The 15,121-nt window shown below is 51.4% G+C and overlaps 1 protein-coding gene across 1 annotated transcript in view; it reads right to left on the minus strand.

Moving 5' to 3' along the window:
- The window catches only part of Rab20 (RAB20, member RAS oncogene family), a 37,978-nt gene extending 28,780 nt beyond the window's left edge, over positions 1-9,198 (minus strand). Inside the window, exon 1 of the mRNA XM_027938925.3 lies at positions 8,656-9,198. Within this exon, the coding sequence (XP_027794726.2) occupies positions 8,656-8,827 (172 nt within the window). The 5' untranslated portion in view covers positions 8,828-9,198. The remainder of the gene's footprint in view (positions 1-8,655) is intronic.
- Positions 9,199-15,121: the final 5,923 nt, after the last annotated feature.

A 15,121-nucleotide genomic window follows, 5' to 3' on the forward strand; every position in this document is an offset into this window, starting at 1 on the left:
AAATAAAATTAAGAACCTTCCAAAATAGAGAAATTGATCCACAAAATTCAAAAATAAAGACGGTACATTAATCAGGCCACCTCAGAATGACACATTCTGTGTGATCCAACAATCTTTTAATTTTAAATTACATGTAAGGCAGAGTAAACGGTAACACCATAATGCCAGCCTGTGAGCATTCCCTGACTGGACTTTCAGTACGCAAAGCATCCCTCAAGGGCTATATTTCATGTTTACTTACTTAATTCCACTTCGGCCATGACTTTTTAAGTAAATGCCTACTTGGAAATTTTTCATGTCTTAAGGATTTTAAATAAAATTCTAATCGCCATTGAGTATTTGGCAAAAATGTATAATAAGTGCACCCTAACTTTCAGAAATAAAGGAAAAAGCCAATGTTTATAACAACTTCTCCATGTTTCCCAGTAGTGATGGATTTGATTCAGGTGTTCATGTATGTAAACATACACATTCACTAATTCCTGGAGGAGAAAGGCCATAACAGTGACCAAGAAAGGAGTCTGAGGATGTCCCGGGCTGCTGCAGGACTTCCAAGCTGTAAAAGTTCAGGTCTAAAGAAGCTACATTGTCCTTCAAAACAGTCTTTAAACATGTGAACTGTCCACATCTGAATTTTCACAGCTTAAATTCCAAAGTATGTGGTATAGAAACTTTCTTTTACAAGAAATACCAGGAGTCTCATTATAACAAAGAAAAATGCAGCTGCTGTTTAAGTGGGGGGCAGAGGCGAAGCGGCGTGGGGTGGGAGTTGCTGAAGCTGTCTGGGTGTGGGCAGGTTCCCGGGGGCTGCTCCTGCTCCTACCTAATAGTCCCGGACCCCAACTCCCACCAGGAGCTATTTTGCCAATAAAGATGGGAGTGTCTGAGAAAGAAAGGTCTTTTGTTACTGGTTAAATAAAACAACTTCTCTTCCCACCAGTCAGTGCTCTGGCCAACGGAAGGACTCCCACTAGTGTGTAGCCCCAGCGTGGCAGCTGCAGAGATGCCCCGTGGCAATCAACTTGCAGCTTACTCCGCCTGCCAGGGGCTCCCCTCTAAACAGGGGTCTTTTGGGAATTTATGGAGACAAAGTGGCCATTCAACAATGGGGAGTTGGAAAAAATTTCAGAACCACCAGCAGAAGACCAATCGCAACCCCTCGCCCTCTTTCAAAAAGCAGTGCATCATAGACTGGCTTCACACGCACAGCTTCTGATTGGAGTGGCCTTTGTTAGAAGAACTTGCAGTTTGTCAGTCAGCTTTATTCCAGAAGCATCCACCATTCGCCATTGCCCCCTCTTTGCTCATGAAGGCTGCCAGGTGAGGAGCCCTGCAGGAAGGAGTGACACTGAAAGATGGGGAAACTTCCCATGGGCTCCGGGGAGAGGACACTGGAAGGAGGGCACACCTGCCCGGCAGAGCTGGGCGACAGCCTGCCCAGAAGACCTGGGGAAGCTGCGGCAGGAGGGGCTGGAGGGGCTCCAAGCGAGGAGTGGCAGGGTCTGCAGCCCCCCAGAAAGCCTCTCGGCACCCCCGCACGAGGAGGACGAGAGCAGAGCCAGGGCAGACCTGCCTGACCCTGACAATCTGCCATCATGGAGAGGAAGCCACTGTTCTAAGAACAAACAGTCATTTAACATGTGCTTGTGTCAGAGGTGAAGTCACACGAAGTCCCTGAATGAGGCAGAGGAAGCTGAATTTGTGATCAGTTTCTATTCCCCAGAGGGCTTCAAGATAAAGCACTCCTAGAGGCTTTTGCTGTGGTTCAGGTGACAGTTTACAAGCACAGCTGACCTTAATCAGCCCCGTTCCTCCTGGACCCACTGACTTGTGACCAGTAAATACCTTCCCCACCTGGGGTTCCAGGGCACCCCACACACAGGGGGCTGTGGGCCGAGCCTCTCACCCAGGAGCTGCTCATAGGCCTCTACCAGGCTCCAAAACCTCTGAGTGAGGTGTGGCTGCCACCACTCCTGCCATCACCCCTGCTGAACCAAGACACTCGAGTTTCTTCACCTGGCTTTCCACCCACGCACGTCAGGCCACCACTCTTAGTCAACAAGGCAGAGGACTGTGCCCAGGAAGCCCTGCACCCTAAAGGTGCCCCAGTCCCAGCAGAGGAGGCTGTGGGTCCACCTCCCAGCACAGGGTCTGCAGGATGAACGTCTAGACCCCAAACCTAATCTGGAATGTTCTCCAAATCCTCTCAGTAGGAGCTGTTACTCTTAAACCCAGGCCCTGACCCTCCCTGCAGACCAGCTCAGTAAGCACACCGTGCACACGTGCTGTGTGGAGTTCAAGCGAAACAGGCGTTCCCAGCATCGCCAAAGACAAACTCCGGGAAGTTTCTGTTCCTAACATTTTAGGGAAGAGTTTTCTCCTTCACATGACCCAACCCAGGGTCAACCAGCTTCCTGCAGGGGTGGGTTGTAAAGACGCTGGCCTTCTCAACTCCACAGTCTCTGCTACGCACACGTGCAGCCACCACCGTGTCCCACAGCACGTGGATGTGGCGTTGTGCCAGTAAAGCCTGGCTTACGGCTGGAGGGAGCCGCGGCAATGCCCTGGGACAGGGAGGGGACGCGACCCACCAGGTGGTCTGCCTTCAGCCACAGCAGCTGCCAGGCTGAGTGCCACCCTGTCACGACCTGAGGTGCCTCAGAAGCCTCGTCTGGGTATGGCCACTCGCCCTGAGGAAGGGCTGGATGCAACTTTGCCAAGTGAGTGACTCGGCCCCTCACCCCATTTTCTGGGGGTTGTCTATCCACTCTGCACCCATCCCCCAGGGCTCTTCTGAAATGTGTGCAGGCAGGAGAGTGAAGTACCCACTGTCAGCAGCTCTGGGGTCCCTGCCGAGGACAGCCACCGCCAGGCTCACCCACAACATCGCCCCTGACTCCACTGCTGACACCCCACCTGACACAGGACCCCCGATTCAATCCCCTACCTAGGGCAGCTGCATGGGGTCGGGGCTGCAGTCTGGGTGCAGTGGAAGGGGGGAAGGGGCTCACGGGCCCCAGGACCACCCAGTGCCTTTCCCATGGCGTTTCACCTGGGTACCACCCTCCCCTCCTCGGACCTCCCCCAAACAGCAGAGCCCCTCACAGGACACCAAGGCTGCTTAACTAACTGCACAGGACCAGCTCCCAAAGTCCCCTCCCGTCACCAAGATTTCACCCCCGGGAATCAACTACTGGGAGGCACCAATCCAAGCAATGGCTCCAGATCTCATGCAGAGAGTAAGAAGTGTCCACCCCAAAGCTGCTCCCCAGCTCCCGCAGCCAGCACAGGCTCATGGTGGAGACACCCCAAACCTTCGCCCAGCCCTTCCCAAGACCCTTAAGCGTGGGCTAGGAGGGAAGGGGCTGCTCCTCTGGGTCTAGCCCAGTCAACATCCAGATCCCGACTTCACAGCGGCAGGAAGATAGAGGTCTGGGTTCTGGCCTGTCACCGTGTCTGTCAAGGTGTAATTTCAGGAACACTGGCTCCCCTCAGACAATCTGCTGGTCTGCAGCATGGTCTGGCCGACCTCCCCCAGGAGGACCCACATGGGGATGAAGAAAGGACATGAGTGTGAGAGCCTGGCGTGGGGCCTGGCCACGATGCCCACACACTGTGGGGGCACAGGGCTTGGGAAGATCCACCCCTCTGTCCTCCCACAAAACAAAACTAGGGGCTGGAGGGGGAGGGAGCAGAACAGGGCTTGGGTTCCTTTTCCACGGACAACCTTCCAGCATTCTGAAAGCAGTCCTACGGTTCCGAAGTTACCAAACAGCCCCAGTTTTCTCAGTCCCTCCCTATGTCACAGGAACTCCAGAGCCATCTGTCCCCCAACTCCTCTGGTACAATGGCCACTCATCACTGTCCTCTGTCTACAGGGACAAGAAGGCTGGTCCATCTCTATTTGACGTCTCCACACATCTATCTGACCTGGGCTTCTCATACCAAGAACACTATTGTCCCTGGGCTCGCGTGCAAATTCACACTTCCCAGCTGAGACAACAGAGAAGCTGTGTCCTCATAGAGGAATGTGGAAAGGAAAAAGGGAAATCGGTCTTCGCCTCTTGTGGGTCACACCCATCATCACTCGGCCTCTACTTGATTCCAAGCCGAGAGGGATTAAATCCCAACAGGACTTCCTGACATCTCAGGTCTCCCATCGGCTGAGTGCCCTTCATGCAAACGCTGGTCACTCAACTACCAGCACTTCCCCCCTCTAACCTCTGCATTTCTTATAGAGCAAGTTACTGGAAGCCCACTGAGCCTCGTGCCCTCTGTGACACGCTTGCTGGTGGTTATTAAGGTCCCAGCCGCTCAGGGCTGGGAGACAGTCACTCACTTAGCAAAGATGCATACAGCCCTTCCTCACCCCAAGCACTGCTCTGAGAACGTTGCCAACATGAACTCCCGGATCCCCACCAACACCTGGGTAGATGCCTCGGTCACCCCTTTTTACAGATAAGGAAAAGTCAGCAGAAGTGGTCGGCAGAACAGTGGCTCCCCAAAATGTCCCAATCCCTGGGCCCCAGGAATGTCAGGTTACGCGGAAGGGGTGGAGGCTGTGATGCGATTAGGCCCTGTCCTGCAAGATGGGTCTGCTTCATCACAGGGGCCATTACACGGCAAAGAGGCAGTAAGGAGCATCAGGACCAGAGTGGCCACTGCTGGCTCTGAGGCTGGAGGGCGAGGAAGCCTGGAAAGACGGGCAGGCTCCACCATACTGACTGCCCATCATCAGCAGACACAAACTGGGCTTCTGCGGGAAGCCTGGGAATAGGGGCAGGCTCTAGAAGCTGGAAAAGGAGAAAAGACGGATCCCTCTGGAACGCAGACCTACCACCATGAGAGACCACAGATCTATGTGGGCTTCTGACTTTCAGACTAGGAGACACACTGTTTTAAGCAACTGCTTTGTTACAGTAGCAAACCTAATACTGAACCAGTAGAGATGTTGGCACTGGGAGTGGCGTGCTGCTGTGACAAGCTCCAGAGGCTGGGGACCAGGCAGCAGGCTGCAGCCAGGAGCATCTGAGTGCCTCTAACAGAATCAGTAGAGACTGTGGATGTAACAGGTCAAGCGTGGTGCCCACACGTGCAATCCCACCTACTAGGGAGGCTGAGGCAGGAGGATCACAAGTTTCAGGCCAGCCTCCACAACTCTGTAAGACCCATTTCAAAATTAAACCTAAAAAGGGCTGAGGATATAGCTCAGTGGCGGAGCTCTCCTGGGAAGAAAGAGAAACAGAAAGAGAGGAAGGAAGAGAAAGAAAAATGGATATAACAGCTCTGCGGGTGAAGAATCAGAGTGGCAAGGAGAGTGGCAGAGAAAACCCACACTGAGTCCCTAAACTGGCATGCGTAGGCACAGGTGGAAATGTGGACTTAAAGGCCCTGCTGGTTAAGGCTGCAGATGAGCCACTTGTTAGTGGAAACTGGGAGAAAGGGGACAGGGTGAGAAGGCCCTGCTGACCGCACCCTGAGGCTCTGTGGCAAGCAAACCTGCAGGGGAAGGTGTTTAGCTGGGAGTTCAGGCAGAGCCCTGGGGAGTGGCTCAGCCCCTTTGTTAAAATGTGGAAGAAAGAGGTGAGGGAAGAACTTTTGCCCAAACAGAAAGGGCACTTGGTGACTTAGGACACTGCCATCCATACTGCAGGGAGTGTTCAAAAGGGAGAGCCTCTCCCACAGAGGAGGTATGGGCGCACTGGACAGCCTCTGGCCAATGCTTTGGGAGGCCCAAAAGGCCAGAACATCCCTCCCAGAGGGCTCTTGAAGGGATCAGGACCTGGACTCCTTATCCCTAATCCCCGGATCCATATGCGAAATCCCCGATCCCCGACTCCCAACAGCAGCCACAGAGCCAACACGGCAGGGCCAGGGTGTGGGGGTGGTACCTGGACCCAGTTTGAGCTCTTAGCTGCTTCCCTATGCTCCTCCTCCACAGGACGCTGAGTCTGGTGCCGCCCCTCTCTCAGGGCAGCGGCCTGAGGAAGGACACAGCCAGGCGGCGGGGTGAGCCTTCCAGGGGTCTGTAAGGCACACGGCTCACCTTCCTCTGCCCTGCTGTGCTCTCTCAATGCCTGCCTTTCCCACGGCGCAGGGACCAATCGGCCTGTGCAGGTCAGGGCTGCAAGACAGTGGACCTAACAGCTGCGGCAGAAGCCCAGTCTGTATCTGCTGATGATGGGCAACATCAGTGGACGTTCTGACCAACCCAGTGGCAAAGAAGAGGCTGGGGGATATTCCCCTCGGGCTGTCCCCTCTTGGGGCAACCTCCTTTTGTGTTCCAGACTAATCAAACCACAAGAGAGAGGACCCCAATCTGTGTACCCACTCAGACAAGGGCTGGGAGTGACCAGGGCATAAATGGAAGGAGAAGGGCTGGACTCAGACAAGGTCCGAGCTGCTCACCTTCCTCCTGCTCCCACTCCCCATCTTTTATGCACCCCCATACACACAGTCGGTCCTGCCTCTGAAGAATTCTGTGTCAACTGAATAAGATACAATACTTAACGGGCCAGCAAATCCCCTCTCTCATGTCCTGCTCCACCCTCTACCCACCCTGCAGGCCATGCAGCCAGGTCCTAAATCTTGTATGTTTGAAAACATGTGCCAAGGGTAAAACAGCCGACCCTGTGCATGTTCTTCCTGTCACAGGCCACCACACACCTGCACCCACACCCCACTAAAAGCAGCTTAAACTGCTGGTTCATCACCCAGTTTGTCCTCTTCTGCCTCCGACATGAAAATTACACTGAAACAACAATGTGTGGGGTGGAAAGAAAACTTAGGAACTAGAAAAAAAGACAGAAAAAAAAAAAACAGCAAGCCCATTAAAGGCTAGACTTCTGGGTTTTCTGAAATTCTGAAAAGACATCTATTCCTATGTCTCTTTTCCCTCCAAGTGCTCCATAATCTCAGTCAGTCATTGAGGAGGCAGGAACAGAGGTGACCTGGGTCACTGCTGACTCTGGACTTTGGTCGCCCCGGGTGTGAGTTCAGGAATGTGGAGAAGAGCCCCCTCCACCCTGTGTTCTGTGGAGCCCATCTGAGCTCCCACTTAGGGTTCCAGGAACAGGAGGCAGCCACCAAGGCAGCCAGGAAGTGAGTCGCCACCCCCAGGACCCAGCAAGATACCTAGGACATCACATCAGCAGTATTACAAATCCTCTGGTGACTAATATCCCGGATGCACCATGTTCTTGGCACTGATGAAGAAAGTGGCCAAAGTGAAACTGCTACTTCATGCCCTCCACCACCTGAGCCCCATCTATCACCACAACTCAGAGCCTGCTCTCAGTGGGGGCCCCTAGTGCCACACCTAGGATGGCAGGGAAGTCCCCCAATCAATAAAAGACACAAAGGGATGAAGTGCTGTAGGAGACTGGCAGACATGTACTGGAACTCTGATTCAACTTAACTTCCAGAGTGTGTATTGGTGCTAGCACTGTCACCAAACACTGAATGTCACCAAATGCTCAACGCGAGGCAGTCAGCTGGAGAAAAAGATCTTAGAGAAACCCTGCCCTCAGCCTGAGTGGGGTCAGAGCTGGAGAAAAGTCAGGGGATGGCTTGTGTTCCCCTGGGTAACAGTTTCCCCAAGAGGACTACAAATAAATTAGTCCATACATTCACCACCATAAAAACAAGACACCATTAAAGACAGCAAGAGGGAGGAGGAAGTGGTGGAAGTTCACCAGAGAACTTCATTAATTCAGTTTTAAACAGAGAATTTGCTATGATCTTGTGTATTCAGCAGATTCATGCACCCAAGATAGCAATTTAGAAATTCTGGACAAGACCTTTGGGTAGATCACTTTTTAAAGTGCTGACATAAAAGAAGTCAGAACTTTAAAGTTTCAGAGTCCAAAACCTCACACTTGCTGGAAATGTGTCATCCATTTCCAAGTTTCTTCACTTTCTCACTTACCATATCTTGTTCTTTTTCAAGGGGAAGGAAATAAATTCCATTACAACACTACAATTGCCAGTGTTATTTCATAAAGTGGAACTGAAAACTTGAATCAAACTATCTGAGTTGTATTTCTGAACAAATCACACTTATTACACACACTAAAAATAATTCCCTACCTATCTTTAAAATGTTCCAACAGAAAATCATTCCAAACTCAGAGGATAAACTGAACTACAGAAGAGGAGACCAATTCTGTTTCTTATCTCCTAACCAAACCCAGCAGGGTCAGCGCTCTGCACCTCAGTTTCCTCTTCTGTTAAGTGTGTGTGTGTGTGTGCGCGCGCGCGCGCGCGGGGGGGGGTGTTAATAATGTCAGCGCCGCTTGTCCCTCAAGGGTACTGTGAGCATCAGGTGAATTTGTATTCCGGAGGGTACTTAAAAACTGAAAATACAAGCAAGTGTGTCGGGTTACAGTGAGCAGCCAGGCTAGGAAGGCAGCTCTGGAAGCTAAGCGCCGCTGGGCCTAAGTGACACCAGGTTCTCCTGGAGCCGGCGAGCTTTCCCTGAGAGTGGCGAACAGGTATTTTCCCCAACATCGTAGGAGGTCGAGTGAGAACAGAGAAGAGGGCTTCTGCCACCTGAGGTCGGGCCTTGCACATGGCTGGGACGCTTCCAAAAGGCTGGAAGTCCCGCGTCCCCAGCCCCCAACGGAGCCCACCTGGCGGAGAGGCGCCGGCTCTCACCTGCAGTGTCCCAGATGGAGATGTTGAAGGAGCGCCACTGCTTCAGGTAGAAGGCGCCGCCCACCGTGCTGACCGTGTCGGGGAAGCGCCGCTCCATGTACCTCTGCAGCAGCGAGGTCTTGCCCACGTTCATGTCCCCCAGAAGCACGATTTTCCCGTCGGGCTTCCTCATCTTCCCGCAAGAAGCCACCTTCTGAGCCCTGCGTCCCTCCCCTGGTCCAGTCCGCCGGTGAGCGCAGGACGCAGCTGGGGAGCCAGCCCAGCCTCGGACCGCTGGACCCCGAACTCGCGCGGACCTTCCCCCAGTGACCACGCAAGAGCGCAAAAGGGAAAGAGGGCGTCCTGGCGCGGGCAGGAGCTGTGGAGCGGCCCTGCGTGCACGTGGGGCGCCGGCCCGCCCCTCGGGTCCCGGGCCGCCCTCACCCCGCCCCGGCGGAGGCTCTTCCGCAGAGATCCCAGCTGCTCTTGGCCCCGGGGAGGCCGCGGCCGCGGAGCTCAGGAGGAGTCGGAGGACGCGAGCTCCAGGCGGGCTGCTCCCGGGCGGAAGACGGGAGTTCTGGAAGCGCCTTCCGCGCTCCCGCACACCGCGTCTAGGTGCTGGGGGCCCGGGCTACGCCCACGCCGACGTCCCGGGCTGGAGAGGGGACGCTCCCCGCCGCCGGCCTTAAGTAGCCTGCCTCCGAGCGCGCTCCGGCCTTCTCCCGGCTTGCGATGATTTGCTGCGTGTGCGCCAAAGTGGCCTCCAATCAAGGTCGTTAGGAAAAGTTAGCCGGCTCGGAAAGGCCATCCCAGCGCCGCCCGTGGATCAGAGCCTGCGGGGGCGCGGACGGGTGCGGGTAGGGGTGCTTCTAGTGTCGTTTTGTTTTTACTTTTGCAAGAATCCTTTTTGCTATTTTATATCTAAAAAGTAGAGAGTCGTTGCTATTTAAAGCTGAGAAAGAAAATGTGACTTTGGCAGTTGCAGTTGAAAGCAAAAATAGCCCAAGCGGGGAAAGACCCGGACTGACCAACCACGCTTTTATTAAGCAACGGAGGGGCCCGTTTTCGGGGGACAAAATGGTGGCGGGCTACCAGGGTCCGAGTTTTATAGGGTTCAGCAGAGCCAGGTCACGGGATGAATTGGTGTGGCGGGCTCGTTTAGGACGGGACTGGAGGGCAGGTAGGGAAGCCGGGCCTGTTGTACTGCAGGCAGCCTGTTCTGTCGGGTGGGGCCGGGAGCGTCCCGGTTTCCCTTCCTGCCTTCTCGGGAGCTGAGCCTGGGCTGCTAAATGATACAAGCTCCCATTCACCACAGACCTCTCCCTCCACACACCTGGCAGGAAGGCGGTGGGGGAACCGCCGAGATAGGGAAGTGCCCTGGAGTTAAGTGGAGACACCTGGGCTGGGGTTGAGGCTCAGGGGTAGCGTGCTTCCATTGCACTGGGTTCGATCTTCAGCACCACATAAAATAAGTAAATAAAGGTATTGTGTTCATCTACAATTAAAAAAAAAAAACTATTAAAACGAGAAACCTTGAAATGCTTTTAAAATATAATACTCGCTATTACTCACATAAGATTCAGTATTTATTTTTAAAGAAAATGCCCAAGGTAGAACCCGATGCTCCCGTTTGGACCCAGTGGGAAGTTTGGCTCAGGCAACTGGCACGCTGATGTGACCCTGAACAAGATGTCCCCACACACACCTTTTTCTGTAAAGGAAGGACCTTTGCCTAAGAATGCCTCCCTCAGTAGGTGCAGGAAGGCGCAAAGTGGGAAGGCTCACTGGGGTTCCTGGGACCCGGGTGGAGGTGAACACTGGAGGAAGGGGACTCCCTAGTGCCAGTCCTGTGTCTTCTCAGCCACGGCTCATTCTTCTACCACTGCCTCTTCCAGCCAAATGTGTCAATTCAATATTTATGAAACAGGTTAACAGCAAACATTGAGGAGTTTTGCTTTCTGATACTCCTGTTCCCCAGAGGTTCAGGATGAACAGAAAGTGAACCAGCTTTGTGTATTCAAATAAGCCAAAGCCACCCCGTTGCCAGCAGTTCCTGATGTCCTGCCACAGGTGGAGGATTTCCTACCCCACTATCCAGCCTTCTTCAGTTTGTGTTGCTTTGCTGCAAATTGGGATCCGCAGGGACTCCATCTGGTAGCCCCGGTATTCAAGTGCAGGTGAACTTTCTCAGCCAAGCAGAGCCAGGCCGCAGCTGGGGAAGGAAATCGCTGGAACAGTTTAAGTCTCCCAGAGGGAAGCAGATAGGAAGAAGGGGGCCTGGCTGTTTCTTCCACTGCCAATCCTACCAGCTCCGGTTGGAGGAGCCGCACAACTGAGTCCAGGAGTAGTGGGAGTTATACAGCAGGAAGCACAGCAGGCTTGCCTGGGCCCCACAAGCCACAGCTGTCTGCAGAGCTTGTTCAGAACTGATTTCTCTTTACACAGGGCCTCTGCCCCTGAGACACTGAAAGGAGTCCAGTCGGAAATTCCCTGTTCATCTTTTTTCTTTCAGAAAATTCTTTCAACGGCAGGGCTGGGGCGGTGTCTTGTGTTTGCTGCTGCTGCTCCCCCTAGCTACATCTTTCCTCTCTGCCGCCTTCCTTCCAGGGCCTGATGTTTCCAGCAACCACCTTCTCCTGCACTCCTTGCCCTCCCTCTGTGCCTAGCTCTCTAAGGAAGCTGCCACCAAAGGCCACTAGTGACTCACTGGTTTCCGAACCCAGTGATGCCATCGACCCACACACCCTGCCTTCCTTGCTGTCATTCTGTCACCAGAGTCCACATCTCTCCCTGTCCTCATGTAGCTCGATCCTCTTATCTTCTCACTTGAAGTTCTGTTCCTTGTTTTGGAAAATTATCTAAAGTGCAGAGAGTGGTAAAGAGAGACCAGCTGTGTCCCACGCCAAACTGACACAGCGGGCCTCCTTCCTCAAAGGCACCACCTCGTGATCCAGATACAAGCCTTCAGGTCCATTTCAAAGCTGACTTTCCACATATGCACACAGCTGTCACAGGGCAGAGGCCTACGGCAAAGCTGAGGCAGTGCCAAGACCCCCTCTTTAAGCCCCAATTCTTGCAAGTAAGTCAGAAAGGTTTTAGACATGTCACTCAGAGTAACGGACGTGAGTTTTTAGAAGGGATGGGAAAGCAAGGAAAAGAACACTCTCAAGGAGAGAAGGGGTCCTCTCCTCCCCTCCAGCTTAATTGGGGTTCCTGCCTGGGTCCACCTCTTGATTTTTGACAGACCACAGAATGATATCAGGCTTTCAAAGTGCCCACTGCAATGACCACTTGAGGTCACTTTGGCCCATGCTGACCAGTTCTAATTGGAACCTGTTCTTACAGAGCTTATGGTTAGGGGGAATATCCTTATCTCCCTGCGTTCTGGGACCTGGTCTGTGAAGGGTTCAACCCCCTCACCCCTTCAGGGTAACTTGAGTTCCTGTTATGGCGTTTCAGGCCTACACTTCTCAAGCAGATAAGGGTAGTTTGCTGAGGAATGCAACGTATCCTCTGGACTTAAACCAGGCAGAGCTGCAGGTAAAAACATGTGGGGGCAGCCCAGTGGGCCCAGTTTTTGGTTTTCCCTTAACCTCATTTCCACCGCTCACGTCTGTCTGTTCCCTGTCACAGCTGCCTTAGTTTCCTGAGGGACCATAAAACTCACAGGTGTCCTACACAACTCACTGCTCTGAGGCTAGCTGTCTGTCTAGCTATCAGCGGACCTTGCTCTTCCTAAGATCCCAGCACAGGGTCCTTCCTGCCTCTCCCAGCATCTGGTGGCCCCAGGTGTTCCTTGGCTTGTGGATACAATCTCTGTAACCACCATCCCCACCCCACCCCTCCACACACACAGGAGTACCATTTCCTTCCTGTTTCTTTTCTCTGTGTCCAAATTTTTCTCCTCTATAAGGACACTAGCGAAATTTGACTTCTTTCTTTTTTTCCTTTTGGTGCTGGGGATTGAACCAAGGATCTTGTGCATGCAAACCAAGCACTCTACCAATTGAGCTATAGCCCTAGTCCTGCCATATTTGAATAAGGGCATGTCCTACTCCAGGATGACCTCATCTCAATTAATGACATCTGAAATGGCTGTGTTTCCAATAATGTTATATTCTGAGATACTGGGTGTCAGTCTATTTGTGTTGCTATAACAAAATCTTAAAGACTGGGTAGTTTATAAATAATAAAAATTGATTGAGGGATGGGGCTGTAATTCAGTGGTAAAGCATTTGCCTTACACGTGTGAGGCACTGGGCTCAATCCTCAGCACCACATAAAAAATAAATAAATACAGGGGCTGGAGCTAAGGCTCAGCGGTAGAAGGCTCACCTAGCACGCGCGAGGCACTGCGTTCGATCCTCAGTATTACATAAAAACAAATAAATAAAATAAATGTTAAAAAAACTTATGAATCAACAAAGAAACCACAATAAAAATTTAAAAATAAATACATAAAAATATATTGTGTCCTCTACAACTAAAAAAAAAAATTTTTTTTAAATTGCTTGCCGGCCAGGCACAGCGACGCATGCCTATAATCCCAGCGTCTTTGGAGGCAGAGGCAGGAGGATAGCAAGTTCAAAGCCAGCCTCAGCAATTAGCAAGAAGCTAAGCAACTCAGTGAGACCCTGTTCTAATAAAATACAAAATAGGGCTAGGGACGTGACTCAGGGGCCAAGTACCCCTGAGTTCAATTCCCGGTACCCAAAAAAAAATTGATTGCTCACAGTTCTGGAGGCTGATGGTCTAAGACCAAGGCAGCAGCAGGTTTGGTGCATGGCAAAGGCCTATTCCTCAGAAGCACCATCCAGTGGCCAAAGAGAGGTGGAAAGGCATTAAGGAATCACCCTGCCTTTGTGAGGCCCTGATCCAATCATGCCCATGGAGCCTTGGGACTTAATCTCTCCCAAATGCCCCACTTCCCAATGCCATCACCTTAGGGTTCAAGTCCCACATATGACTTGAGGAGAAACACGTGGCAGTGGGGGTTTAGGACTGCTGCATGTTTTTGTTGGGGGGTCACATCTCAACACAACAGTATTGTAAACATTTGATGATCTCAGTTACCCTTTACTGCATAACAAACCCCCCCAAAATGGAGTCTCTTCAAACAAAAGTTTTGATACCTCTGTGGTTCTGTGGGCAACTGGGTTTGGCTGCGTAGTTGTGCTGGTCCTGTGGGGCCTGTCATGCAGCGGCAATCACACAGTATATGGGACCGACTTCTCTGGGGGCTCTAGGAGCTGGAACATCAAAAATGGACTCTTCCTGAACATACTTGGTGTTTCAGCACTCCCCTGTGTGGTCATCTTCATGTGGCACCTGAGTTCCAAGGCTCTCCACATGGCCTCTTTCTCCAGAAGAGCAGCTGGACTATTCACTTGGAGGATCAGGGCTCCACAGCATGTTCCTAGAGATGAAGAGGGAAAGACCAGACCGTCTCTGATAGCCTGCGGCGGAGAGCTTGCAGCATGACTTTTCCAAATGGGTCAGGAGGACTAGTTATTTTTTAAATAACTAGAAGAGTGGAGTTTGGAGGTTACTAATCAAAGAAATGATAAGTGTGGGGATGGAAATGATGAGTACCCTGATTTGAAAATTACACGTTGTTGACATGCATTGTGTTATCACACATTACCCTAGAAATATGTACAATCATTATATGTCAGTAAAAAAAAGACGACATAGGGCCCACCCCTCAAGGGTAGGGAAATTACACTTCATCTCTGCAGGGGAGGGATAGTAAGGAACTGCAACCATCTTTAGTTTGCCACAGTTTTAAAGTTCACCTATAAGGCTTTAACCCAACTTTAAGTTACTTTGGATATGAAGTGAGTTTTTAAAATAAAGTTTATCTTTATGTTATGGAAGAAGTTAAAAACTAATTGTCCCAAAACCATTTATGAAACATCCCATTCCTTCTCACTGATTTGTAATTATATATATAAAATGGACTTAATTTTATTTTTTTTAATATGTTGTGCTGAAAATCGAACTTAGTGCCTTACACATGCTAGGCAAGCGCTCTACCACTGAGCCACAATCCCAGCCCCTGATTTGTAATCTTGCTTCTACCACCTGCTAAAGTTCTCCTTACACACAGGTCCACTTCTGGACTCTCTGACCTGGGACAACACTACACTGTCTTAATTATAGGTACATAATAAACCTTGGAACAAGTAGGCTAGGTTCTCCTGCCTTTTTCTTTGACAGAGTTGCCTGTATAGCCCTGAACTTTTTCATATGAATTTTAGAATCAGTTTATTTCCTTATGTGCAACACATTAATGGAACATGGAGGTAAGTTGGGGGCCTTGATATCTTTCTAATATAATGCTTTCCCATTCATGAACATGGTATACCTCTCCATTTATCCAGCAGATGTTCAAAGCTCACCTGGAACTTTTACATTTCTCTCTACCCTTTTACCTTAAGGAAATTTATTTCTTCTTGGAGGATGATGCTCCAAACCTTGTCTCTCC

This window comes from Marmota flaviventris, chromosome 4 (genome assembly GCF_047511675.1).
Source record: "Marmota flaviventris isolate mMarFla1 chromosome 4, mMarFla1.hap1, whole genome shotgun sequence".
Taxonomy (NCBI): domain Eukaryota; kingdom Metazoa; phylum Chordata; class Mammalia; order Rodentia; family Sciuridae; genus Marmota; species Marmota flaviventris.